Genomic DNA, 25,684 nt, shown 5'->3' on the forward strand with positions numbered 1-25,684 from the left:
CCCAGGAGTTTCAGAGCTGGAAGTTTGACAGGTAAAACAATAGTTTGGATTTACAACGGAAATTCACTTAATGAATGAAAGCTGAACACCTCCTCTGACGTCGGATAAAGGTTTTCTTTCTTTTTGTTTGTTTTAATCATCACCACCGAATGCTATAAAAAATGATTTAATATTGATCTATATTTACAGTCATATCCACATAAGTTGGGCAGAGTAAGACCAGTACTAAAGTGAAGTCAACCAACAATCATTAACAACAGTCGTTTTACACCCAAAAGTTTGATTAGCAACGTGCACAACTGTAAATACACATCAAATGTGACACGGAAAATACAAGACAAACCTGGCTCAGTTCAGTTCATGAAATATGAGATTCAGATTAAACTAGCGTGCTTAGAAACTTGCGTTCAATTTCCAGAAGGGAACCGAATTCGTCAGTTTTGCTCCATTTCCGGGTAGCCATGTGTTTTCTCATTCGTAATGATGTCACTGGTCTTCTTTAAAGCGATTGGTCACTTGCGTCACTGTACACGCCCCCCACAGCTCATTGGTCACGGATTTAAACCTCCCCTCTCCGATTGGACGGAACGCCGTTCAGCTATTGGTTGATTTCACGCACCGACAATTTGAAATCTGTGTCCATTTTTCACACAGAGGAGCAGCTGCACAGAGGAAGGACACACACAGATTTTTGACTCGACTTGCTTGAAAATAAAGGTAAGCATGAAACTAAGAATTCGATGCGTACATTTTCAAACGTAGTTGTTACATTGTGATTTAGCGAGAACACGATGCTTGGTGATTGACTGTGGTATAGCAGCGCTACATTGTCTCAGCTCAGGCCAGACTACATTGAGTTTACAGTGTTTTCGTTCGTTGTCGGTCATCAAAATTTCCAAACACTTTTAGCAGATATTCCCTGCGATGGATGAGGCCCAGCTGCATTGCTGTGTGATAGTGGAGCAGCTCAATGCCTCCGGTCAGACCACAAGGAGGCAGGTCTTGCGCAAAGCCTCTGTTACTCTGGGCCGCAACGAGTTTCAGGAGATCATCCTCCGGCTCCACGATGGAAAAGTCCCACAGAGCTACCGTCTCAGGGAGTTTAAGATGTTCACAAAGTTTGCCAGAGAAGGAAAGTGCACTGTCAAACTTCTCCCTGAGAACATCCAGTTGCTCATGTCAAACTGCCCCCCTGACAAACTGAACCTCTTCCTCAAAACCCTGAGCATCAAGCACCTGGCCTGGCAGGCCAGCAAGCCTCTGAGCGACAGAGAGAAGCTCAAAGCAGGCCTGCCCCGCAGCTTTGAGGCCATCAGCCCCCTGCAGCAGAAAGACATTCAGAAAGCGAACGAGCTGAGGAATAAAGCTGCTCCTAAAGGCCTCACTGACTGCACCAACAAGACTGCTGTGGCGGGGACAGGACAGCAGGTCAAGAGGTCCAGGAGTGACACAAACTTCAGCCCTGTGAGTTGAACACAAGTGCAAAAAAAACATCTTCTCTACTTTGTCTTTACCTGCAGCACGCCACAATGTAAAATGTCTGTGCCTATTCAGCAATATTATGAAAATGTCTCTTTTTTTATTTATTAAGTAATAAATAAATAAATTTATTTTTTAGGTCAAGTCCAACCCAAGCAAGAAGCCCATCTTGGCTATGCCAACAAGAAAGCTTAACAAAGAACAGGCAGCTGTACTCAGTGCTGTGCTCAGTGGCAGGAATGTCTTCTTTACGGGAAGTGCTGGTGAGTATCATGCATACATACATTTTTTAAAACTTTTTTTTAAAATGTGGTGATAAGCAATCTGGTCATTTTCTTCTGATCTCAACTCATTTATTCTGCAGCCTTAAGTTAACACTTGTTTTCCTGGCATATCAGATCAGTTTTCTTATCTCATGAATGAAACGTAGCTATATAAAACAAAAAAGATCAGACCACACCACACCATGCTGCCTTTGCCCTCTCCAAGGACGTAAGCTAAATTCAGCTAAATTCTGTGTTTGTGATGTGCTTTGTCAACTCAGGATATGAGATATGATCAGCTGATGTTTAATCTCTTTTGGGTTGTGACAGTTTTGGTAAACCCCGTGGAAACGTTTTGCAGGTTATCTAAATACCAGTCATATCCTGTGTTTGTAAAGGAGAGATGTTTCAGGACAAAAATGATCGTCCCTCATTGTTTTAATGTGTGGAGTGTAACTCTTAGTAATTCTTTGGTGTGGAAAGTTAAAAATAAAGACAATTTTGGCATCAACCTCAATAGTCTGGTGTGGTGCCTGTTCCATGGCAGGTCTGACACGTATTTAGGAACAGTCTTCTCTCTGGTGGATCTTTTTGCCGTTATGACTAGAGATGCACCGAATGATGAGAGTGGATTTCTTTCTTTCATTTTGGGGGATTGGATCTTGAATACCTCTGGGAAGGTCTGACAGCCAGCCAGCCATTGCTTTTTGCTCTGAGACCTAAAACTCAGGACACTTTATTGGTTGTTTAAATTAAAACATAAACATTTTATTACCGACAGGTCAAGCTTTTTAAAAATTGGTGATCGGCCGGAAATTGTGATCGGTGCACCCCTAGTTATGACTCCGGACAAGGCATTATTTAAGACTTTTTAATCAGGAGTTAGAACTCCTCACTAGAGCTTTCAGTAGAGACAAAATGTATAAAATGAACACATTTTACATGTTAAAAGAAAAGTTTGATCTAAACCTGGATTTATTAAACACTGATGTTGATTTTTTTCTTTCTTTCAGTAATCTTGTGGTTGTGTTAGACTTTATGTTGAATGTGTTTTCCAGGCACAGGGAAGTCCTTTTTACTGAAGAGGATCATGGGCTCTCTACCTCCAAAGAGCACCTTTGCCACCGCCAGCACAGGAGTGGCTGCTTGTCACATTGGCGGAACAACATTACACAGCTTCGCTGGTCAGTTTTGTGTTTTTTCCGAGGGGATATAATTGATTTTATGTAAGCATGTCACAAATAGATTCCAGGAAATGACACATAATCAGTAGGAGATGATCAAAATAATTGGTCTCTTTGCCGGTTTCACAAAATGCTCGCCCTGAAATCAGGCTGAACTCTTGGTGAGCTCATAGATCAGGAAAAGAACAACTTTTGGGCTTATTAGTTGTTTTTCACTATCTTTAGAGAGATTTGAAAGAACAAGTAAAAGTATCTTTATTGTCGTAGAGTTTCCATCTTTACAAGTCTTGTTTTATGAGACCTGGAGTCCAGATCTGAAAGACAGTCCATGTACATTGAGACAAAACCAAAATGTTGGAGTCAGTTTGCAAAAAATTGTAACAACTTAATGTTAAACAGGTAAATATTTCATCTGTGTTAATCGTGCCTTCATTACAAAAAAGACATCTTAATACATTGAAAGTTAGTCTTTTGTGTTTTCTAATTTGAAGATTTTTTTGTGTTAAAGTGTGTGTGTGTTTTCTCTAGGTATCGGCTCAGGTACGGCCCCTCTGGAGCAGTGCATTGAACTGGCTCAGAGGCCCGGTGTGCTGCAGCACTGGACCAGCTGTCGACACCTCATCATTGATGAGGTCTCCATGGTGGAGGCTCAGTTCTTTGATAAGCTGGAGTCAGTGGCCAGGTGAGATCAAAGCAGCACACTGAACACGGGATCATTCTTTTTAAAACTGAACATAAACTTTCAGAGTGCACGGTATTGGATTTTTTTTTGCCGATATTCCATATGCCGAAATTTAACACCTCATTTAGCCGATTCCAATACTGATATTTTTCCTTGGCATATAATTGCAGAGATCATCAACCCTCTTCTGTAATGGAAGTAGCATATTGTCTTATGGTGCATACCCTTGTGACATTTGTTATGTAATATTCATTTCTTGTGCAAATTCAGAAAAATATTTACTTAAAACTGTATATTTATTTATGACAATTGCTTTCAAACAAAAACGTTTCCAAAAGATATATCCTACCTGAAAGCTGGATGATGCTCTTCCTAAGAAAATCGTGACAATCCCAAGTAGCAACCTCTGGTTTTGGAATATGAGACAATGATGAAGTGCTAAAAATCCACTGTTTCTCAAGTGTTCACTTGAGGCTTGCTTCAGGAGTAGCGGAAGTCACATACACACCAAGCCAAAAAAAGCCATTTTCAAAGCAGAAATTAATCTTTTTACAGCCTGGTTCAAAAAACGTCTCATGTCTAAGTCGCTAATTTTACTATCAGCACACACTGTACGTGGGTGAATTTTTTTCTAACTCTGCAGTTCAGAGGATATCAAGAACACGAGGCACAGCTGAGGGTCACGTGACCAACAGCCACCCTATAGCTGTAGGCGAAGCCCTTGCCACTACCAATATGGCTGCTATAGCCGATGTGCTTCATTCACTGTTTCAGAAACAGACGGGTGACATCAGGAAGACTTCGTCCATGTTTTATACTGTCAATGAGCAATACCCACAACCAGGGCGAATATGGCCAATTTCACAATTGAAAGTCAACAAAAATAACCTCTGTTCACAGGGAACATATGAGAAGTGCAACTGTACGTTAATTAAACCCAAATTGAATAAAATGTTTTACTTTTGTGCATAATACCTTACAGACTGCTGCTTAAATTCAAGTTTATCTTAAAACAGGAGCCAAATATGGGACCACGCAATCGGGTGCAAAAAAATCACAAAAAGTGCAAAAAATATCTGCGGCTTCAGCCCAATATTTTATCGGTTTATTATATCAGCAGATTTTGATATGTTGGCCCATATCAGATAATCTATTTTTAAGCCAATATTGGCTGGAACTGATAACTTGTGGATAATATCGTGCATCCGTATATAATATCGTATCCTTTGAAAGGTTCTTTAGAGATAAACATTCATCCTAGTTTAAATGGGTTATAGGGTTATGGGTTATATTTAAACATCAGGAGTATATGAACATGTTACATTCTAAGTCTCCGAACAGTCATTAGATGACTCTTCAAATATTTGTGTATTGTTTGTTGCTGTTGTGAATTACATATGCAGTGTGTAAAAAACGGTTTAGAATTTCATATTTCATCCATTATTGTTAGAAAAAAAGAGTTGAATTTGAAATAAAACCATCAAAATGAAAATGACCTGTTTTCCACATTTTTAGTTGCCACAAAACCCCCAAGGTGACCGAGGCAGGTTAACATTGGTACCAATGGTTGCTTTTACTCAATAACTGAATGATTATTTGTACTAATCAGAGAAATTCAGTATCTGGGCCTTTTTGTTTGTCTTGATCAGATTTTGGATTAGCCTATTACTGTGCTCCCAGAATAGTGCTTCATCAGTCTCTGGCACTGCTTTTTGGGGGGTCTTGGACTGAAAAGTCAGGGAACACTGCTCTCAGCCTCCTCAACATCTTCTTCCAAATTTTCTTGATACCTTCTTTAAAGTTAGATCCAGTTTCAATCTGAACATATTTTGTTAGACCTGTGCCTCCAGATTCTTGAATGGTTTTTATCTGCATGCCAACAAACAACTGAACAGAGCTTCATAAGTTCAAAGACTGTGTTATTATGAAAACTGAGATGGTGTGAATCCATTTTAGATTGATGCAACAGTCACTGTATTGGTAGCATGATCCAGGGGTAGTGGTTTATTAATATCTTATCTCGAATGGTTTTGGTTTTATACTGTATGTACGAACCACTAAGTAGAAGCTCCTTATCTCACTGTACAGCTGTATAAGTATAAATGCATTCAGATTCTGACATCACTTCACTCTTTGCAGGTCAGTGAGGAGGTCGACCGAGCCGTTTGGAGGCATCCAGCTGATCGTGTGTGGTGACTTCCTCCAGCTCCCCCCTGTGTCCAAGGGAAAGGAAAAGGCCAGCTTCTGCTTCCAGGTCAGGCTACTTTTACCCCTAAAACTTAAGTATTTCTCCAAGCCATTAAGTTATTTTATTAAAATAATAAATATTATACTCTTCAATCATTCATCTTATCACTTTTGAGACGGTCGGAGATGATCTCATTTAGTGGGTGCATTTTAAAGTCAAGATGGTGCTGTAATGATTTGTGTACTCCTCTCATGTAACTGGTTGATGAGGTCAAGGCACTGAATCATTCACACATGCTCACGGTGATCTGTGCTGCAGGCCAGGAGTTGGCGGAAGGTGATTCAGCTCAACATGGAGCTCACAGAGGTGCGGAGGCAAACAGACCGGACCTTCATCTCCCTCCTGCAGGCAGTGAGGGTGGGCAGGTAAAAAAACACCGCCATAATCCTCTTTTTTTTTTTTCTAGTTTTAGTTTCAGAATGGTTTACTGTTGCTACAATACTGTCTTTGCACACATATAATTTAATAGAGTTTATAGAAGTGTACAGTATAAAGTTTTCTGTGGAGTGTTTAACATGAAGGCTTTGAGCTTTTCTGCTTGAACACGTCTGGAGCACAGAAAACAGCTCTGCAGCTGAAACTGTTTTTCCTAACACTGAAGTAAAATCCATTTCCCTCTTCATAAACACTGTTAAGGGTGACGGAGGAAGTCACTGCCAAGCTGTTGGGCAGCGCCTACCACCACATCGAGAGAGACGGCATCCTTGCCACCAGGCTGTGCACACACAAGGACGATGTGGAGCTCACAAACGAGAATAAACTTCAGCAGCTGCCAGGTCTGAACTCTCCCGTTGGAGCTTTACCCCCTGATGAGAGTGAGATATGGGCTCAGGTGAAAATTGGCAGAGCTGTTATCTGAGGCCGGAGTCCTGTGTGGCAATCTTGTTGAAACCAATTTTCCTCGAACGATTTTATCAGTCTCATGTGGGCTTTACGTGGTCATGGTACCAGCTGTTGCCTGTTTGACTGTACTTTCATCATTTCATAACCAGCTTTGAGAAAATGACAACTTCTGTTAACTGGTGGTCTTTTTTTTTTTAAATTGCACATTTTAAACAATTCTTTGGTTGCCAGATCTGATACTTTTTAAGCCTGGTTATTTAGAAGTTATTGGACTTAATTGCAGTAACAAGATTGGGTTGTTCAAACAACAGAATGGGTTAAGAAATTAGATCTTATCAGGTTGTTTTACACCGAGGACATCCCCAGTTTGTGTTGTTTCAGTTTTTGAATGGGACAGGGATAATTTTGACCCTCAACTTGGTCCTTTTCTGGTTCTTTTGGTGCCCCCTGTGGAAAAAGTCTGTCATGTCTTTGTGTTAGCAAAATACAGCCTTGTTAATCTTAAATTAATTCAATCCAGTTGAATTACATGATCCTGGATTGCATAAGAGAGGATTGAAAGATTTTGATGACATTGATATTTTTTGATTTAACAGATGAACTTATTCTCTTTACCTGAATGCTTTTCTCTTCCCCATGTTTGTATTTTGTTCCTATAACATCATCTGTCTTTTTCTCCTCCTCTCTCAGGCTCAGTGCGTGTGTTTGAGGCTCTGGACAGTGACCCGGCTCTGGTTAAGACAATCGACGCTCACAGTCCCGTTAACAGAGTTATCCAACTCAAAGTGGGAGCTCAGGTAGGTGTGGTTCCCAAACTTTGCTTAGTACTGAACTGCACTATTGATATGCACTGGGAACCACAGTTTGAGTTAAACAGTGTTTTATAATCTTGTGATTTTTTTTTTTAAGGTCATGCTAACAAAGAACTTGGATGTGGCTCGGGGTCTGGTGAATGGGGCACGAGGGGTCATAGTCGGTTTTGAGCCTGGAAAACACGGTAAATGCCTTTTTTTCTATATTTAAAAAATAAATTATTTCTAGAATAAAATTTATTACAAACTTTAATCTAGAGCAGGGGTCTACAACCTTCATGCACAAAAGAGCCATTTTGGCTCAGCTCACCAATTAAAAAAAAAAAAAAAAAATCCAAAAACGTTTGGATAAAATGTGTCAAAACATTATGAAAATTTAGTTTTTTTAAAACATGTCAAAACATAAACACACTTATACAATTTGAAAATATTTCCAGCAGTTTTGAAATAAATAAAAGCAATAACTTGAAAAAAAGTGCCATAAAATAAATAAATAAATAAAAAATTGATAAAATAGAAAATTTCAAGAATTTGACAGAATTCTTGAATTGTATAACACACATTACTTATATTTCTCAACTCATTTTTTGCTGTCTTCTGATTTCTTTTCACATATTAAGCATGCTGATAGTAAAATAAATCCATCCACACAGATTTAAAATCTGTTTTTCTCACAGATTTGTCTTTTTGTTGATTTAGTTATTTTACTTGAGGTTAGCCACAGATGCATGGAAAGTTGTAGGCCTGTTGATGTTGTAGGTCGGGGGTGAAATAGAGTGATGGCAGGCTTTATTAACAGAGGTGATGCATACTTAGTTTTTAACAAAATGTTAAATCATGATTTTATTCAGTGTCAATGTCAAAATCGTCAATACCCTCTAAGAAAAAAAAATCTCCAAGGAGCCTTTAAGACCCACTGCAAAGGAGTCAAAGAGCCACTTGAGGCCCCAGAGCTGCAGGTTGCAGACCCTTGATCTAGAGGAATGAGCCAAATCTTTTTTCAGTCTGATGCACCCCATTGTAAAAATGAACAGAGAACTAAAAATGATCACTGGGTGAGGAGGCAGCCATTGACCATGTGCGTGTCTTGTGTATTATAAGGTCGAAACAAAGCTGCAAACTCCTGCTACGAGAAATGACACTAATGTGGAAGTGCTAAAAAGTGCCTGCTTAAAGCTGTCTCCTGCTGTTCCTCATCACTTTCATTTCCCCACCACAAACTGTATGGTTGGGATTTTTTGTGTAACTCCTTTGTTTGGAAGATAAGATTACAGGTCACAATCAGGGGCACAGCTCCTCGACTGACATACAGGCACACTGTAGCTGTTACCAAAAGGGTTAAAAGCTTGCCTCAACTCCACCTCTTTGCCTCACATCACCTTGATTGAAGTCCGGCAGAGATTTGCATTTCCAATAGAGCCGCGGATGACGACCGGCTTCAGAACCACATGGGTGACATGGAGTGTGCACAGCAGACATTTAGCATCCAGATGAAATGCTAGCTTACATACACAAACTAAAGTGTGAAAAAGAGTCACATCATCGTGTAGTTTGACTCCTTTTTTGGTATAAAGCTGAATTCTTATTCATGGTTTACATATCACTGCAGTTGCTTCTTCTCCTGTTGACATGAGAAACACATTTTCAAGATTGTAATTAGAAAAGAACTTGAGGTCATCGGGGTCAGACCAAATCAGTTTTTAAAATGCCACTGATTTTCTCATTATTTCAGCATCTGCAATTGATTTTGTTTTTCATTTATTTACTTTGCCAACTCATTCTTTGTTCCCCCAGGACTCCCACGTGTGCGTTTCCTTTGTGGTGTCACTGAGGTGCTGAAGACTGAGCGCTGGGTGTTTAAGTCCGGCGGAGGGATCCACCTGAGTCGACAGCAGCTACCACTCAAACTGGCCTGGGCTATCTCCATCCATAAGAGCCAGGTGAGCACAGTCACAGCCTCACAGAGTGTATAACATCTTATTAGCCAAAAACACATAGAAAGAGGTCCACTACAGCTCTTAATCATGTCTGGAGGCCAGCGTATAGTACCGCTGTATACTGCTGCATGCTGCCTGGGACTCGCTTCAATGAATGACTCACTTCATTAAAAGATACTTAATTTCATCGTCCTGAGACCAATTTATTTTCCCTCCATGCTGCAGTTGTGGATCTCTCCAGGCAGCTAGATATCGCAGGCGGTTTGATTGTTATGTCAAAGTCAGCCTCGAAGCTCAGTCAGTGTCCACATTATTGCTTCTAATCCAGGGTTGAGAGCCACAGGGGAGAGAGGAGTGTGTCAGAAATACAAACTGTGTTCATAACAGAAAACTTACTCCTGTGTTTATCATTCACATGAGTTCCAGGAATTCACCAGCAGCTCGATCAATTCTCATTTCAAATGGATTTAGCTTCACTTCAGCACAGTGGCAGGAATATAAAGCTTGCAAACATTTTGTTGATCTGCCTCCTTTTGCCTTTGTTGGTGAGTTGAATTTATCATGAGCCTTGCTCAGATATGATGAAACCCAACACAGACATTTTGATATTAATGCAGCCACATTATGTTTCTTTACTGGTGTAAATCTATCAACATTCACTGGATGGGTCTGCAGATAACTTTGACACAGACATTTAGTCTGATGAAGCCTGATCACTTTAGTATTCAGATTATTCCAGTTGGGGGTAAAATGTGTGGTTTTAGTTAAATGACCATTCTGCACATTGCTCTTTAATTGTGTTTGGACACTCTTGTTACATGGATCTTTCATCATGATTGTTTTTAATTTCGCTCATTGACCCTTTTTTACATTTATATTGTGCTTTAGTTTCCAATCAACGTGATTTTGAAAGAAACCAGTCTTAAGTCTCCCAGCAAACAAGTTACCTGACTTAAAGGTCCCATATCATGCTCCTTTTCTGCAGTTTAATATGGATCATTGACATCTTCATGAAATGGTAGTAACATGTTTTGGTCCAAAAAGCCAATAAATCAAGCACAGCAGCATTGTTTCCAGGCTCTCATAGCCCCTCTGTTCAGAACGCTCTGATTTAGTGGGCGTGGCCTTCATATGTAAATGAGTCACTGCTGATACCACCCCGCTCTTCCACGTCACTGAGAGCGGCGCCACGAGCTCCGAGTGCACAATGTTTAGAAAACAGCAAAGCTCGTTTACCGTAACATTACAGGCTAAAACAACAGGCTAACAGCAGCTAAAGTTAGCATCCTGAAGCTAACACAGAGACAGGGGGGACACTGAGGAAAAGCTCTTACATCTGCTCCACAGCACGCAGCATTTAAAATACTCACATTTCCAGGGTCCGAGGTTTGTTGGTGGATGGTTTGTAATGCGCCTGGATTCAGGACTAGTCTATTCACTAGCCCTCTGTTGTACTGTCCAAAGTTGGAAAAGCAGTCGGCCGTGAAGTGACTAGCACACACATGCACAGTTTTACTGAGTGTATCTGGCACATTACCCTCATAAATTAACTCTAACCACTTAGTCTTGTCTTCTTCCAAGATGGGAAGCTTGTGCATGGAACCATGTGGCCGTTTACAGCCAAAAACAGAGCAGTGATGGCTCTTCAACTTTGGCATACCCCCCCTCGCTGTCGGAGAGATTTCTCTCCAGCAGCGGGGAGAGGAGTGGACGTGGGGGTATCTGCTCCGGTGGACCAATCAGGTCAGACTTGCTCCTGATCGGTCAAAAAGGGAATCGCTAATGTCGGCAAATCCCCAAATTCCAAACACCTCGTTTTAGGTCAGATTTTACATTCACAAGCACTACTAAGTACAGGTTTTGTCATTAAATATCACATTTTGTGGGCTGGGAGGAAAGCCAAAGACCCACAAATTTCACTAAAAGCCTTAATAAAGTGATTTTTGCGAAATGTGGGACCTTTAATGTTGGAGAAGTAAAGGAATGTTTTGGTATGGGTTAATGTCTGCAGCCTGCAAAAAATTTGTAGCAAATTCATATCATGAAGCAAAGCAGTGATTTGTGACAATATTAGATGCTCACTTTACATACCAAACATATACAGAATGACATTGAAGCTTTCTTTATCGGTATCAATTAGCAAATTGATTTGGTATGCATAGAAGGTTTAAGATAATTCATACTCATTAAAATAAACAATCAGCCTGGATTTAATTAAAAGGTTATCTTTTGTTTATGTTGTAGGGTGTCTTCTGGCACCATACAGCCTCTCACAGTGTTGATAAGACTCTCCAAGGAGTCTGCATAAATATAGAAGCCCACAAGGTGGCATCCAAGCCATGATTTTAGATAACTCAAACCAATAAATCTGATTGAGACGTTTAACAAAAGTATGCCAAAGTAACTACACAAATGTCACTAATCATGTGCATGAGTATCAAACCCGCCAATATCAAGAGGAATACTGCCCCTTCCCCATTTTAAGTATTACTTCTTTGTAGCACGGACCAAACCCTTCCAAAACATTTGTACTTTCAATGTTTCGAAGCAGATGGGAAGACATTTGACTCTCCAACCTTTCATTTTGTGCAGTATTAGCTCAAAGTAATTCAGATAAATCAGTGGATACCACAAAAAACCCTTGGATCAAAGATCAACAAAATAAAAACGGGAAAACAGTTAAAACAGATAAACTATATGATTAAATAAACATCTCCTTTGCTATGCTTTGGATTTTGGGTTGAAACATGAAGAACTGATTCTGGATTTAAAAAGTGTGAACTCGTGCATTTAAAAGTTTTTTGATAGTGGAGTTACATTAGCATAACAAAACATAAACAAAATTTGATGATCTAATTCTGAGGATATTAACATGAGGCTATCAAATTTACTCTGTTGGTGTTTTCTCTATATTCTTCAAAGACTTAAAGGGGCTGTGAGGAGTTTGAAAGTGATCTTGAAGAAGTCTCCCTTCTAGTCGGATGGTAATCCAAACTTAAAAATGACATAATCAGTGACAATATAGGGTATTTTGAAATGCTACTTTGTAGCCATTTTGTAGCTTCCCAATCGGCTCGAGCAACAATGGATTGATTTATGGCATGTCCAAGTCTCTATGACAACTTCACGCCGGCTGATGAAGTTCAGAAGAGAGGCCTGGGTTTTTCTCTGCTGAAATCGATTTCCGTGATTAACTTTCTAGAAAAGAGGAACACTGGAGCATAACTGTTGAACAGAAAAAGGACAGAAGAGCAGAAGGAAGTTAAAAGGCAGCGTGATACAGCCTGAGCTAAAGGCTAGACTGCAGTGGTCTGTTCAAACTTGAGAGTCCATCAATAAAATAAAGAGTGAGGTTACGTTAGCTCTGCTTGGTAGATGACTGGTATAACATAGCTAACCAGGATTTACTAACATAACACAGCACCGAACTGTCAGTGGGGCAACATATGGACAGCTACTAAAGTACTGTACGAACTGACAGTTTGCCTGCTGTCACATTAACCTACGGATACATCATAGTACCAGGCTGCTAGTAGCGCTACATTTTGCTGGCTACCGGCGTATGGTTAACACTCAACATTTGCTTGTTGTCACGTTTCAAACAACAGCGCTACTTAACTGTACTGATAAATACCTCACCTTGTTGTACCCAGTTAAAGTACAGGGTGTCATCTTCACGACAGTGTGCATGAGACTGCAGGCCAGAAGGTGGCGTGGCAGTCCAATTAAAACAGATCCTCATCATAGCATCTTTCAGGTAAAGGAACCACAGGCCACAGTTGATGTCAGAGAGAAACTCAGTGCAATTTGTTATTAAGGGATCTTTTGGTAAGACGTGTGTAAATTTACAATTAAGATGTAAATTACTGCTGAGACATGCTCCGTTTGTAAAGTGTCTGTAGATTCTATTAGCTGTGAATTGTGCTAAATAGATTTGAATGAAGTGGACATTCACTAGCTCACATGTGTGGTGCGAATTTGGGTGGAAGGGTCTTATTTTTTTTATTCTCAGTAATTGTAAATTTTAGATGTAGATGTCACAGTCAATGGCATATTTTTTGATTACAAGAACCCTTCTGGGGGAAACACAATGCATTTTGTATTATTGTTTGGTGCAATAACTACCTGCTGTGCAATTTCCATATTTAGGTATATGTGCAATAATCATAACTTATGCTCCCTTTTTTAGTATCATATTCTCAGCAATGATATAACTTATGTTTTATACTTATAATACACTTCTGCTTCAATTTTTTTCACTTCTTGTAATTTCTTACATCTTTAATTTTATAACTTCTTATATTGTTATATGTTGTAATTTCTCAAATCTTGTAATTTTTGTACTTTCTATTTTCAACTTTTTGAAGGAGTAGCTGTGACTAAAGAGCAATTCCCCCTCAGGGATAAATTAAGTAATTCTGATTTTGATTTAAAAATGTACTCTGCTCTGACCTGCCCCTGATATTAAATATGTTGTTCTTAGGAGGTGTGGGATTTCAGGCAAGGCTTGTAAATAAATACAAAAAAAAAATACAAAAAGAAAAAAAAACAAAAAAACAGACAAAATGGAACCAAATCATAAGAAAATCTTTAATGTCCATGTGACAATAAGGAAGGTAAGCCTAGTCTATGATACTGTTGGTATCTACATGTACAACCAGGTTGTCACTGGCTTTAAAAAATGCTCCTGAGGTGTACTGATGACCTGTGTGGGTTTAAGCCGTGACCGTACAATCATACATCCCAAATATCTGCAAGCTGGGAACACTGACTCTTCAACACCCCCTTCTCCTGTTTGCATCCATCTGTGAGGGATCAAATAAAGGTCCTCACCAATCGCTCACCTGTTTCACCGGCAGCTCCCTCTACTCCCACAGCAGACTGTATATCTGCAAACTCTGAAGTCAGTCAGAAATAAAAGGTGCCCCTGGGTAATTGAGTTCACTGGTCACAATGGTGTGTCACCAGTAAATGACTACAGCTGAGGCGCTAAAGGGGAGAGAGGAATAATAAATCTAATTCCTGCAAACATTCAGAGAGACCGAGGGGACACAATGGGAAAATGGTGGGTGAGATTAATCAGGTGAAAATGTCACTGATGTAGGATTGAAAAATGAGCAATGGAAAAAGCTTCACTCAGTAAATTTATACAAGAAAAGAATATTTCAGATGGTGAATCAGGGCTGCGCTGATCCTTTTATTCAATCTTACACCAATACACACTCTTTCAGAGCCCTGTGTCTATTCTTCTATTCTGACTTCAGCGTGTCTTTCAGGGCATGACGCTGGACTGTGTGGAGATCTCTCTGGCTCGTGTGTTTGAGAGCGGACAGGCGTACGTGGCTTTGTCTCGGGCTCGGAGCTTAGAGGGTCTGAGGGTGATGGACTTCGACCCCAGTGTGGTCAGAGCAGATCTAGATGTTCTTGCCTTTTACAAAAGGCTGAGGAAGGAAAGGCTGCTAACACAGGTAAAAAAAAAAAAAAAAAAAAAAAAAAAAAAAACAGGGCCCTCTATCACATTAACTATTGTTGAATCTCCATTTTCATTCTTTTCTTAAATAATATCTCCAACTTCCAACTGCTCTGCTCTCCTCAGGCCTCCATGGATGATTTTGTCAGCAACAAAGAAAACTGCTGGTGAGATGATGAACTCATCACCATCCTGTGTGGCAAGTCATGCACTGTGTGCATGACTTATCTGCACATTATCACCATTTTTTTAACCTCTTGGGAGTCCAGATGTATTGAACTGCCGTGAACACATGAACACTCAACGTCTACCTCGGTTTTCATAAAGTTGTGGTCATACTGCCCTCATGTGGTCAATACTGTAATTTTTTATTTTTGTAAGAGCCAATTTTTAAAGACATTCTTATTTATTATCATGTTTTCTGCTTTGTTTCCAAATAAATTTTGAGTCAAACTATATCTTTGGTTTATGCTTTGATAAGAAGCTCCCTTCACACACTCACACAAACACAGAATAATGCACCTGGAGACCTCTGAGGCAGGTTATGTGATTCTTGATTTTTAAGCCCCTTTTTTCTCGTCTTTTTTTTTCTTTTTTTGTTGTTTTGTTCTTTGTTTTAAGTTACACATTTTGCAGCATTTTTGTTTTTATTTAGAAGGACAGCTGAAGGAAGAATGTTTGATATATTTGATAATCAAATTAGATTTTTAATATTAATAAATAAAATTTAATCTAAACTAGAAAAATATAAAAGGAAAATAAATTTGCTTCTTGTCTTGAGTCCAATTATCCACAGTTTAAACGATTGTGGTAATTGGTAAATGTGTAAGATTTACTAGCAGTGACAGTCTCTTAATACAAGTTGAATATTTGTAGTTGCTTGAACAGCATTAAGTTTTTCAGGTTTCACTTTCAAAACACTTTCACCTCTCCTACTTTGTACTGTGAGAACATAGATCCTTCCGATCTGAAGTCTCCACTGAAATCAAACTATCCTCTCTGAGATTCTATGTACCTTTAACATTATCAAGTCAAGGTATGGAAATCATTTTATCCCAGAATATTTTACTTAATTCTGATTCACCCATGCTGTAGTAACAATCCACAATCCGTACAATATACATTTCTAATTTCAATTTTGTCCACAAAGCTCAAGCATGAGCTCATAAAATGGGAGTAGTGAGATCTTCATGATACCTGAGAGTACAAGTTTTATAAAAAGAAGAAATTTCATTAAAGTGATGAAACTCAAACTGAAAACTAAAGAAAACCTTTATTTGTCTGGTGAGTAGTGTGAATCTATGACCAAACCTGAGAAGTTCTGTTAACAAAGCAGCATACTTGTGTTTGCATATGAACGGGCACAGTGAGAGGTTGTTTGTCGCAGCCCTTCCCTCAGTCAACCTTGATCAACTTGGATGCACCCATTGCCTATACGAGCAGCTATTTATACTTCACATACTGCCTCTGACTAAACAAGCATGCACTGCATATAGAAAGGGTGACATGTACAAGTATTTAGTCCAGGAAACCAAGGAAATAATTTACATCAATACACAAGAGAACAACAACAACAGAACGGTCCTGATTCATTTACAATTAAAGCTGTTTCTTGAGTAAACAGCTGCAAGTGGTGGGCACTGGGAGAGCTGGTCATTTCACTTTGTGGAAGAGCTTGTGTGCTACCTAAAAAGGACAAAAGAAGATACAGTTATTATTGGACAAAATCAAAACCAGATCACAGCAATGACAAATCATATTACTTTCTACTCTGTTTGTGTCTAAAACTTACACAATGGTCCCTTGCATGCAAAAAGTCAAAGAGTTCTTCAGTGCAGTCCTCTTCAGTACTGGACCTGGAGCTAACTCGAGCCTCACAGAGTTCCAGGCGCTGTTTTGTGTGCACACAGTGTTCAGTCTGTTCACACTTCTCTCTTATTGTTTCTAAAGGGTCCTGATAGGGACAAAAAGGAAAATGACACCATAAATACTCAAACCTTCTCAGTCATTAAACAATTCAAACAAAGTATCTCTGAGTTATCACTGTACAATGGTTTGGAAAGGCTCAAACTTAAATACTGAGGCATTTAGCAGATCAAATACCAATCAAATAAGTAACCACACGATGACCACCATGCAAAATATTTATTCATCTCACAAATGAAATCTTTTCACTTAAGCTTTAATGTGAATGTTGTGGCTGGTGAAACACTGCTCAATAGCTGGTAAAGTTCCAAGTGTGGACCAATAAAATGTAGCTTATCAGCCCCAAACAGACAATCAAATCAATCATAATACTACATCATTATAAATTATAAGCAGAATGTGAAAGGTAAATACAAAAAAAGTTATCAAATGAGCACAAGTTTATAAGGTATCTCCAGTCATATGTTCATTCCAAAACAACAGGTTGTTTATTTTTTAAAGAGACGCCTTCACCTCATTCATCATAATGGCATTTTGGAAAAAATGCCATTATGTCTTCGTTTTCAAATTCACACCACTAATCTCTAATTCTTTCAATATAATTTTATTAATTGTTACAGCACTTTCTTTCCTTTTTAAATCTCATTTTATTTTTCGTTTTGCTTTCTGAAAGAATGTTGTATCAGGGCACTGGTGGATTTAATGGTTACACTTAAACATTCAATAAGTCTGTTGAGAATTTACATACCACCATTTCTTCCTCCTCTTCCTCTTCTTCTTCTTCCTCCTCCTCTGCTGCTTCTTCTTCCTCCTCAGCGGGAGCTTCTTCCTCCTGTTCGGTGTAATAAAGACGGCAGGTATTTTCATAAGTTTGGTCTATATTTATAAAATTGAAAAAGAACTACACAACAGCATATATCAGATGTCAATACTAACACAGTTGACCTTTATCTTACTTATCACTGCTGCACTAAATGGAAAGGGCACTGAGCTGGTGAAAAGTCGCTGTAAATCATTCCTGCTTTTCCTCTGAATTTTTTGTTTTGTTGTTTGTATTTCTGTTTTTTCTTTTTCTTTCTTTTTTTTGTCTTAAAAAAAACAAAACATTTTTCTCCATCATACATCCATGTGAATATTGAGACGACGGTGTTACATGTTAAATCTACCGTGATGAAACGTGTAGCCGGTTAATACAGTCGGCGACGCTGAGTGTCGCCGGCAACGATATAATTTAGATACAATTTCAGCATCAGTCAGCATTTTTTTCTGATTTTAAATCCAATGTGTGCTTTAATAGTCAGCGGCGGCGATTTTGACTGTTTTGAGCGTTACATCACCAACGTCGGACTGACCAGCTGAGTGTGGCTCCTACATACAGCTAGATAACCACACACGCATATAAAAAGCTACCGAATACATATGTACCACTTTTTCATTACCTCGTCGTCAGGGTCATCGTATGTAATCATCTTCCTCTCGAAAACCATGATTCCGGCCCTATAACACACCAAATGATCCCGGCAGAGGACAGGGGTCCTAACTTCACGGCAGCACCGCTGTTGGCTGAGGACGTGAGGTCGGTCACTCGTAGGAAATGACTGAAGATTCACCGGATACAATTTCCTGTTGGTTAAATTAGTTATTGACGTAGCTCTGATCCAATCAGAAGAGAAGCTGTAGTGTAAGGCCCGCCTTTAACTTTGTGAAACTATGCGGAACTTTTGTTTTGGCTGTTAGGATTAAGACGGACTGGAAACTTGTCGCACAGAAACATGGCGCTGCTCATGGACAGCAGACTCCTTTTGAGAAAAATTAAAGATTTAAGAAATTTAACTCCAAAGCGATATAGAGTGAAAGAGAAATGGGTAAGTTATTGAAGCAGTTGTGAATAATACAACAAATAAGTCAATACATGCAAAATCAGCATCAGCATAAGGAATTTCTTTGTGCTTGAATGGAACAAAACTTGTCTATTTTAAAGTTGTTCCGAGTAAATCTTCCAGAACAGAAAACTGAATGTCTATAATAACTATAATTATATGTTCACAGCTTTTGATTTGCTATATCTGGGCTTAAAAGTTTAGCTCCTGAAATAAAACTAAATGGGCATATAAAATGGATTACAGCTAATATGTAGTATCTTTAAATAAGTATGATGAATAGCATAATCTGAAAGTCAAATTGTTAAATTAGTTTTTTTTTTTTTTGTATATGTATATATTTATATATGTATCTAGTTTAAGTGTTGAACTTCATTAATCTCACGCAAAGTTCAAACTAAATGTTTTGCTCCTTCCACACAGGCAACCACACGCGCTAAGTACCCTTCCACTACTCTGGCCCTGCGACACTTTGATTCCACATACGACAGCCAGCTGGGGAAGCTGTGGCCGTCAGTCAGAGTTGCTCTGCTGTCAGAGAGGAAATATGGAGCCCTTTTGAATAATTTTTTCCAACATGCTTGTCTGGAAGATCTTGAATCTCAGGGATGCCATGATTTTATCAGAGATGCTGATAACGAAGGTAGGAGTCTGGTAGACCTGTTAATGTCGGCATTGTAATGGACTTGCACATTGAGAACACACAAATTAATAATTACTATTGTCTCTACCTTCCTACAAATTCTTATTTCCCACTGATGGACTTTTAAAAATCAGACAAAAACCAAGAAGAAAACTATTGTTGTTACTCCTTTATAAAGTCTCTGAATTTAACTCTGTGTTTAATGTTTATAAAAATGGATCTCTCTCCTTGTTCTTCTTATGTAGTTCAGCCAAGTCTAGAGCAAGAATCTGGGGTTGTTGCCGAGAAGGAATCAGTTTGTGTTTCTGACAATCAGCTGCTATCTCCTCTGCAACTAAGTCCTAACATCAAGTGTTTGGTGTTTCCAAGAGGGAACATCTCAAGATTCAAGCCTGCAAGGTGAGCTCTGTTCATTAGTTTTGGGGAAAAAAAAATTGAAGCTTGCTTAAAGTTTGTTTTTGTAAGCTCTCACTTGGCATAGTAAGCCAATTTAGGCTGTCAATTCTTTTTCCTCTAAAGACCAGATAAGTTTGGCTTGTTGGGTTATTACCTGATGGATGCAGCTTCAGTGCTGCCATGTCTGGCACTGAACATTCAGGAGGGTCACAATGTGCTCGACCTCTGTGCTGCTCCAGGAGGGAAATCTTTAGCTTTACTACAAACACTTTCTCTTGGTAAGTGGACATTTTATACATTTCTCCGACTATTCATGATCAAAGCTTCTTCCTCCAACACCTGTGAGAGTCATTGCCCTCAGAACACGTTACCAAGTGTTGTTTGTTTTATACTTAAGGTTTTATGTGTATGAACGACTCCTCTGTGTCTCGCACGATGCGACTAAAAAGGGTCCTCAAAAGCTACGTCCCCAAGGAGCGTCTAAGTGATGAAAAACTGCGCGTCACATCCTTTGATGGCACCATGTGGGGTGAAATCGAAAGGAACACATTTGACAGAGTGAGCCAGTGTGAGGATTCACAGCATTGCCTAAATGCTAAAACGGTAACAATCACTTAGACAAACTCTTCTGGTGTTCAGGTTCTTGTTGACGTCCCCTGCACAACAGACAGACACTCGGTTATGGAGGATGACAATAATATATTCAAGAAGAACAGGGTCGGCGAGAGACGGAGGCTGCCACAGCTGCAGACAGAGCTGTTGCTGTGAGTTTTGTGAATGTTTTTGCAATTATATGTCATATTTTCACACTGGTAAATATCTTTCTTTAAATCAACAACTGAGCAATCCTGTCTTCACTCCGCAGAGCAGGGATCCTGGCTGCTTGTCCAGGTGGGGAGATAGTTTACTCCACCTGCACACTCTCTCAGCTCCAGAACCAGAGTGTTGTGGAACAGGCCGTCCACTTAGCCCATGAGAATCACGGCATCCAACTTCAGGTCAGTCACTCACAGTTGTCTGTATTTAAGAAACTGAAAAACAGTTATTGGAAAGATTCAAACCTCTTCAGTGACAGAGATTCCAATGTTATGATGAACATGGGATTTCAACAAATAGTTTCACTTTTGTGGTTCTTTTTTTTTTTCCTCTTTTCCTCATCATGATCTACATTCAGGTTGTTGACCTTCGACCCCTCACACACATGTTTAGGAAAACATTTCACTTTGTTCCTGACCTCCCTCTGGGTGAGATGGTTATCCCACACTTAGCTGCTAACTTCGGCCCAATCTACATGTGCAAACTATGGAGGCTCACATAGACTGTGGACACACTGTGGTGGACTATTGAAACAGCGGACTACTGTTGGTTAAATGGTTGAAACAGCAGAAAGCCAAAAGAAGGATCTGGAAAGTGATTGCTATTGCTTTGGACAATCCACAATTTTATGAATGGAAATGACAGTTCAAGTCAAAAAAACTAATGTGATACAAGATCAGGACACAAACTGTTGTGACAATTTTCCTTGTACCAACTAATAAGATATAAACTTGGAGTCAAACAAGTCTCTGGAACACTTCAGAAATTGATCTCACAGAGATGCAAAAAAACTTAAATGTCCAGATGAGTATAACATTCTTCATATTTTATATAACTAAGACATTTTTTCTGGGATAAAAAGAAGAATAAAATCTTTTTATTTTTTTCCTCATTCCACTAATAATGTAAACACCTACCCTCTGCCAGCCCTGCCAATCTCTGCTCACAAAGTATTACACCAACTGTCAAAGTCATCTTCTTCTTTCAAATTAAAAGAATGAAGACCTAAATGTTTCTGAAGAATCACACTAATTTCAACATTTAACACATAAACACCTGAAACAGAATCATAGAGCAGAGACTGTATTAATTGTATAAAGCTTCTTCAAAGAGTTTTTGTTTGCTTACAGGCTGAAAGAAAATTATGTTTCAGTTAAACAAAAGCAAAACAAAAGTAAAAGAAACGATCAGCAAGAAGAATTAATGTGCCGACGTTTCAACACTGCTGCCAGAAGTCAGGTGATACATCCCAGAAACATGCTGCCAAAGAAGCTCTTTTATTCCAACTTTCCCTGACAGAAATTCACTGCAGATGATTTAACAGTCAAACAAACCACCTCAGACTTTTTTAAACCAGAAAACAGCTCCAATGTAAATGCAAGACATGATCAACAAAGCAATGAAAGGAATCAAATTCACCTGAACAGCAACTTCAAAGCACGTGTGAGGAGCTCTCAGCTTATACAGACCTCATTCAAGTTGTAACACTGCTGAGCTTATGAATATGAATAAATTAAGAAAAAAAAATTGTTTTCTACTTTAAGATCTCATCTTGCACACGGTTAATCTTTGCTGTAGGAAAATGTCAAGAAAGTGTGAGCAGTGATTGAAATTAAGGTTATTTCCCCAAATGATGATTTCTGATCCTTTAAGTTAAACTTGAGTAATCTGATGACTAGAATTAATATGAACTTGTATTTCGCTTACTTGAGGGTTACAGCACTGTGAGTATTATTTGCCCAGCAATATATTTTTTTGTGTGACTTTCATGCAATGTTCATACAGTTGTAATTCAATTACAGTTTTATCCAAAAGGAACATTGCATTTTTTCCTCATTTCTTTTTCAAAAGAATTAATGATTGAAAAATAAAAAGTGAAGAATTCTATATACATTTACATATATACTTAAACATGTATTAAAAAAAATACGAGTGTGGCTCACTCCTGTTCCCCGTATCCTCTCCAACAGCTGGAGCCTGCAGATGAATTTTTGCCATATTGGCAAGGAGTAATGAAATACCTTATGCTGAATTTTCATGTAAACTCCCTCCAATGTTTAGATTGTGAGGTCTTTCTTCTTAAACTGTCTCTCCACTCTTCAGGGATATTAATATCTCATTCTTTTGCCCAGTTTTCACTTATTTTATTATCTACAGTAGTAGTCTTCTAAAATAATTTGCATATGTATGGAAGATTTCTTTGTCTTGACTTTTGTTTTGAAATAGCTGTACAAACCTATTTGTTAGTTTTTCCTCCACAATAGATCTTTGAGCTGTAGTTTTATTTTAGTCCAGTAGGTGGCAGCCTTGATCAAAGATAACAGTGTCCCGTATCTTCTGTCCCGAGTCAAGGCCTAAGAGATTTATCTGTAAAGGTTTAAAGGTGGAAGAAGCTCCAAGTCTGTCCCTGTGACAGACTTCAGAATCACACGACACGAACACAGATTTTCATCATCACCTCCCGTGAAAATGTGTGTTTGTGTTTGCTCTGTGCTTATTCATCAGGCTTGATAGCTGTGCCTAATAATGCAGTATACGGCTGTGTTGTAGGAGGGAATAATGAACAGGCAGGTAATGACTTATTGACCATTTGGCTCCTCACATCTGAATCTGTGCAACTTTCATTATAAGAGCTGGATCGACTCGTGTTTTGCATTGACATCACTCAGAGGTGAAATGTTTCCTCTTATCATGAGCTAATGTGAGCGCAGAGGTGCCTCTCTTTTCCATCACACCACGGATGACCCTTTATGTTGTCCTGCACAGGCAATGTAGCGTGAAAAAGGTGTGTGTGTGTGTGTGTGTGTGTGTGTGTCTGTGTGTGTGTGTGTGTGTGTGTGTGTGTGTGTGTGTGTCTTTCAAACGAGTCTACCATCCGCATCCCACTGCCATTAAGCCAGTACAAACGCAGGAGCTGAGTCCCATCCCTGTGCAGGGACGGACGGCAGCCATGCGGCTCCCAGATGAACATTAAAGAGGCAACAGAAAGCTAAAATGGGACGTCTCGGCCTGTTTTGCCCCTGCGCTTTTTTATTCCACAGATGAGTGCAGATAATTTCCTGTGCGATTGTGAGTGATTACTGTATTACTGCGGTAAAAGGGGGATGTATCTGGGAATGCAGAGGGAATTAATGACACATAAAAACTATTTTTGTATTGACTGCTTTCGTCTCCGGGGCCTTGAGTGCCTCCTCGTACATCGTGTGATTACCTAAACGTATTGTAAATATGTGTTTCCTATGGGCTCTTACATAAATTTACATGTTTTAACACTCAGGAGACGGCACACTGTTAGAGATGAGTTACTCTCTATTCTGCCTGTCTATTGACTCCGCTCGCTCCCTGCTTTATTATTGAATTAGCCAATGAACCGCTGTCTATTTGTGTCCCTGTGTGTAAGCCTGTGTTAGGGAGACATATGCTGTGTATTAGAAAGATGAATATTATGGATTTAACCACACAGCCGTGCCTCTGTTGTCTTTTCAATTTGAATGTTGCTTTTTTTGGTAATAAACATGCAAAACACAGCTATAGTCAGCAACCCATCAGTAATGATCCCCATTTATTCAAACTGAACACCTACAGCAGGTGATTGAATGACAGCAGCAGAGAAAAGTGACTCTTGACAGGTGACACCACTCTTCATTTCAGGTCAACATAAAGTGCCATCATGTTTACACTGAAAACCCCAAAGTTCAAGTCTCTCCATTGGATTAAGCTACAAAAACTTAAAATTTGTTATTAAGTTCAGTTTACTCAAATGTCTGAGTTTTCAGTTTTGAAAATGATGATTTCTGAGTAGATTTAACTTTTGTTGCTGTTTAAGTAAGCACAACTTAAAATCATTAGTTTGTGACTGTGTTTTGTAACTGTGAGTAAGGAGGGGATGCAGTCAATATTAGACCCTGCTGAACTTCTAGACATGCAGCAGTTGCACAGGTTCTCTGTGCTCCACATTATACAGAGTGTCTGTCTGTGCTCCACAGCATGGACCAGCTGTCTGTGCTCTGTGTGGCATTGATCAGCTGTCCATGCTCTATGTGTGGACTGACTGTGTCAAAAATAAAAAAGATATATCTTTATGCTTGATTTTCAAATTGGCCTAAATTGTATAGTCCAGTCAAACGTTTCATTTATAAATACATTAACCATTAGGTGCACACTGCAGACCCTGTGCCATGGAGCACAGACCACCAGTCAGTGCTGTGGAGCTCAGACAACCTGGGCCCCCTGAAGAAAAATATTTCAATGTACAGCAGGGTCTCATATCTACTGCCTTCCCTCCTCACTCACGGTTACCAGAGTTATGAAATTAGAGCTGATTTTTGTTGTGATGTCATTTTTAACCATGAGTGAGGAGGAAACACTGTGAATATCAGATCCAGCTGTTCTTTAAAATGTTATTTAATTTAGTTTTTCAGATCTGCTTCAATTTTTATTATAACATTTATTTAATTCATAAGGCAAATTTATTGATATCACATCTCTCAGTTTTGAGTAAGGTCAACTTTTTATGTTTTACAGTGATATGAAACATTTTTTTTAAAGTACTTCATATTTTAATTTTTTAACAGATAAGCATCAGGTTTATTTTATTAAAGACATTCAGCTGAATGATTTTCCATAATAATTATAACTACTTAACATGTCGAGTTAAATTAACATATTTCATTACTTAGTTTTTTTTAAGGTAACCGGTTTACAAACATTTTTCAAGGAAACTCAACATATCTGGGAATACGGCGTGATGAGACACACCTGGTGGAGTAAGTTGTACTTTGTGTAGTTAAAGCAGATGTTGATGCTCCTGCTGAGCTGATTCCAGCCCAGAGGTGAAGATCAGACACTGTGTCCCTGTTGGCAGTGGGAGTGGGGATTTCACCAGTGGGAGTCTTTGTCAGAGCAGATACATTGTGTGGACTGAGCCCAGCAGGTTGTAAACCCTGCAGCTTTGAGCCACATGGGACGACAAAGAATGCTATGATGTGTTGTTACCCAGCAATTTGTATTTTCATCTTTATCTCCTGCAGGTATTTTTGTTTTAGCACTGACATCCAGCTGAAAATAGATCGTTTGTGTCAGCTCTTTAGATAAAAAATGAGGAA

General features: G+C 39.1%; 3 protein-coding genes across 4 annotated transcripts; 2 read left to right on the plus strand and 1 right to left on the minus strand.

Moving 5' to 3' along the window:
- The first annotated feature begins 603 nt into the window (after positions 1 to 603).
- On the plus strand, positions 604 to 15,396 carry pif1 (PIF1 5'-to-3' DNA helicase homolog (S. cerevisiae)). Of its 2 annotated transcripts, none has more exons than XM_074688882.1 (13): positions 604 to 717; positions 913 to 1,464; positions 1,619 to 1,742; positions 2,801 to 2,926; positions 3,455 to 3,608; positions 5,748 to 5,862; positions 6,115 to 6,221; positions 6,493 to 6,632; positions 7,390 to 7,496; positions 7,609 to 7,696; positions 9,306 to 9,451; positions 14,725 to 14,916; positions 15,045 to 15,396. In XM_074688882.1, the coding sequence occupies exons 2-13, from the start codon at positions 925 to 927 to the stop codon at positions 15,087 to 15,089; spliced, it is 1,884 nt and encodes a 627-aa protein (XP_074544983.1). In that variant the 5' UTR covers positions 604 to 717; positions 913 to 924; the 3' UTR covers positions 15,090 to 15,396. The 2 variants fall into 2 exon arrangements, with proteins under 2 accessions (XP_074544983.1, XP_074544982.1); XM_074688881.1 differs by having other exon boundaries at positions 605 to 717; positions 910 to 1,464; positions 15,045 to 15,393.
- A 776-nt stretch (positions 15,397 to 16,172) lies between these two features.
- On the minus strand, positions 16,173 to 18,449 carry LOC141804523 (cytochrome b-c1 complex subunit 6, mitochondrial-like). Its single transcript, XM_074688984.1, has 4 exons — positions 18,284 to 18,449; positions 17,593 to 17,676; positions 16,711 to 16,872; positions 16,173 to 16,604 (listed from the first exon to the last, which is right to left on the minus strand). Exons 1-4 carry the CDS (start codon positions 18,329 to 18,331, stop codon positions 16,572 to 16,574), a joined length of 327 nt encoding a protein of 108 aa, XP_074545085.1. The 5' UTR covers positions 18,332 to 18,449; the 3' UTR covers positions 16,173 to 16,571.
- Positions 18,450 to 18,586: 137 nt separating this feature from the next.
- Positions 18,587 to 24,034, plus strand: nsun4 (NOP2/Sun RNA methyltransferase 4). Its single transcript, XM_074687814.1, has 8 exons — positions 18,587 to 18,709; positions 19,148 to 19,367; positions 19,613 to 19,766; positions 19,887 to 20,041; positions 20,161 to 20,321; positions 20,403 to 20,527; positions 20,629 to 20,761; positions 20,938 to 24,034. The coding sequence occupies exons 1-8, from the start codon at positions 18,617 to 18,619 to the stop codon at positions 21,079 to 21,081; spliced, it is 1,185 nt and encodes a 394-aa protein (XP_074543915.1). The 5' UTR covers positions 18,587 to 18,616; the 3' UTR covers positions 21,082 to 24,034.
- The last annotated feature ends 1,650 nt before the right edge of the window (positions 24,035 to 25,684 follow it).

The sequence above is a fragment of the Halichoeres trimaculatus genome, unplaced genomic scaffold (genome assembly GCF_033239565.1).
Source record: "Halichoeres trimaculatus isolate MK-OKI-2021-1 unplaced genomic scaffold, fHalTri1.1 fHalTri1_scaffold_15, whole genome shotgun sequence".
Taxonomy (NCBI): Eukaryota; Metazoa; Chordata; class Actinopteri; order Labriformes; family Labridae; genus Halichoeres; species Halichoeres trimaculatus.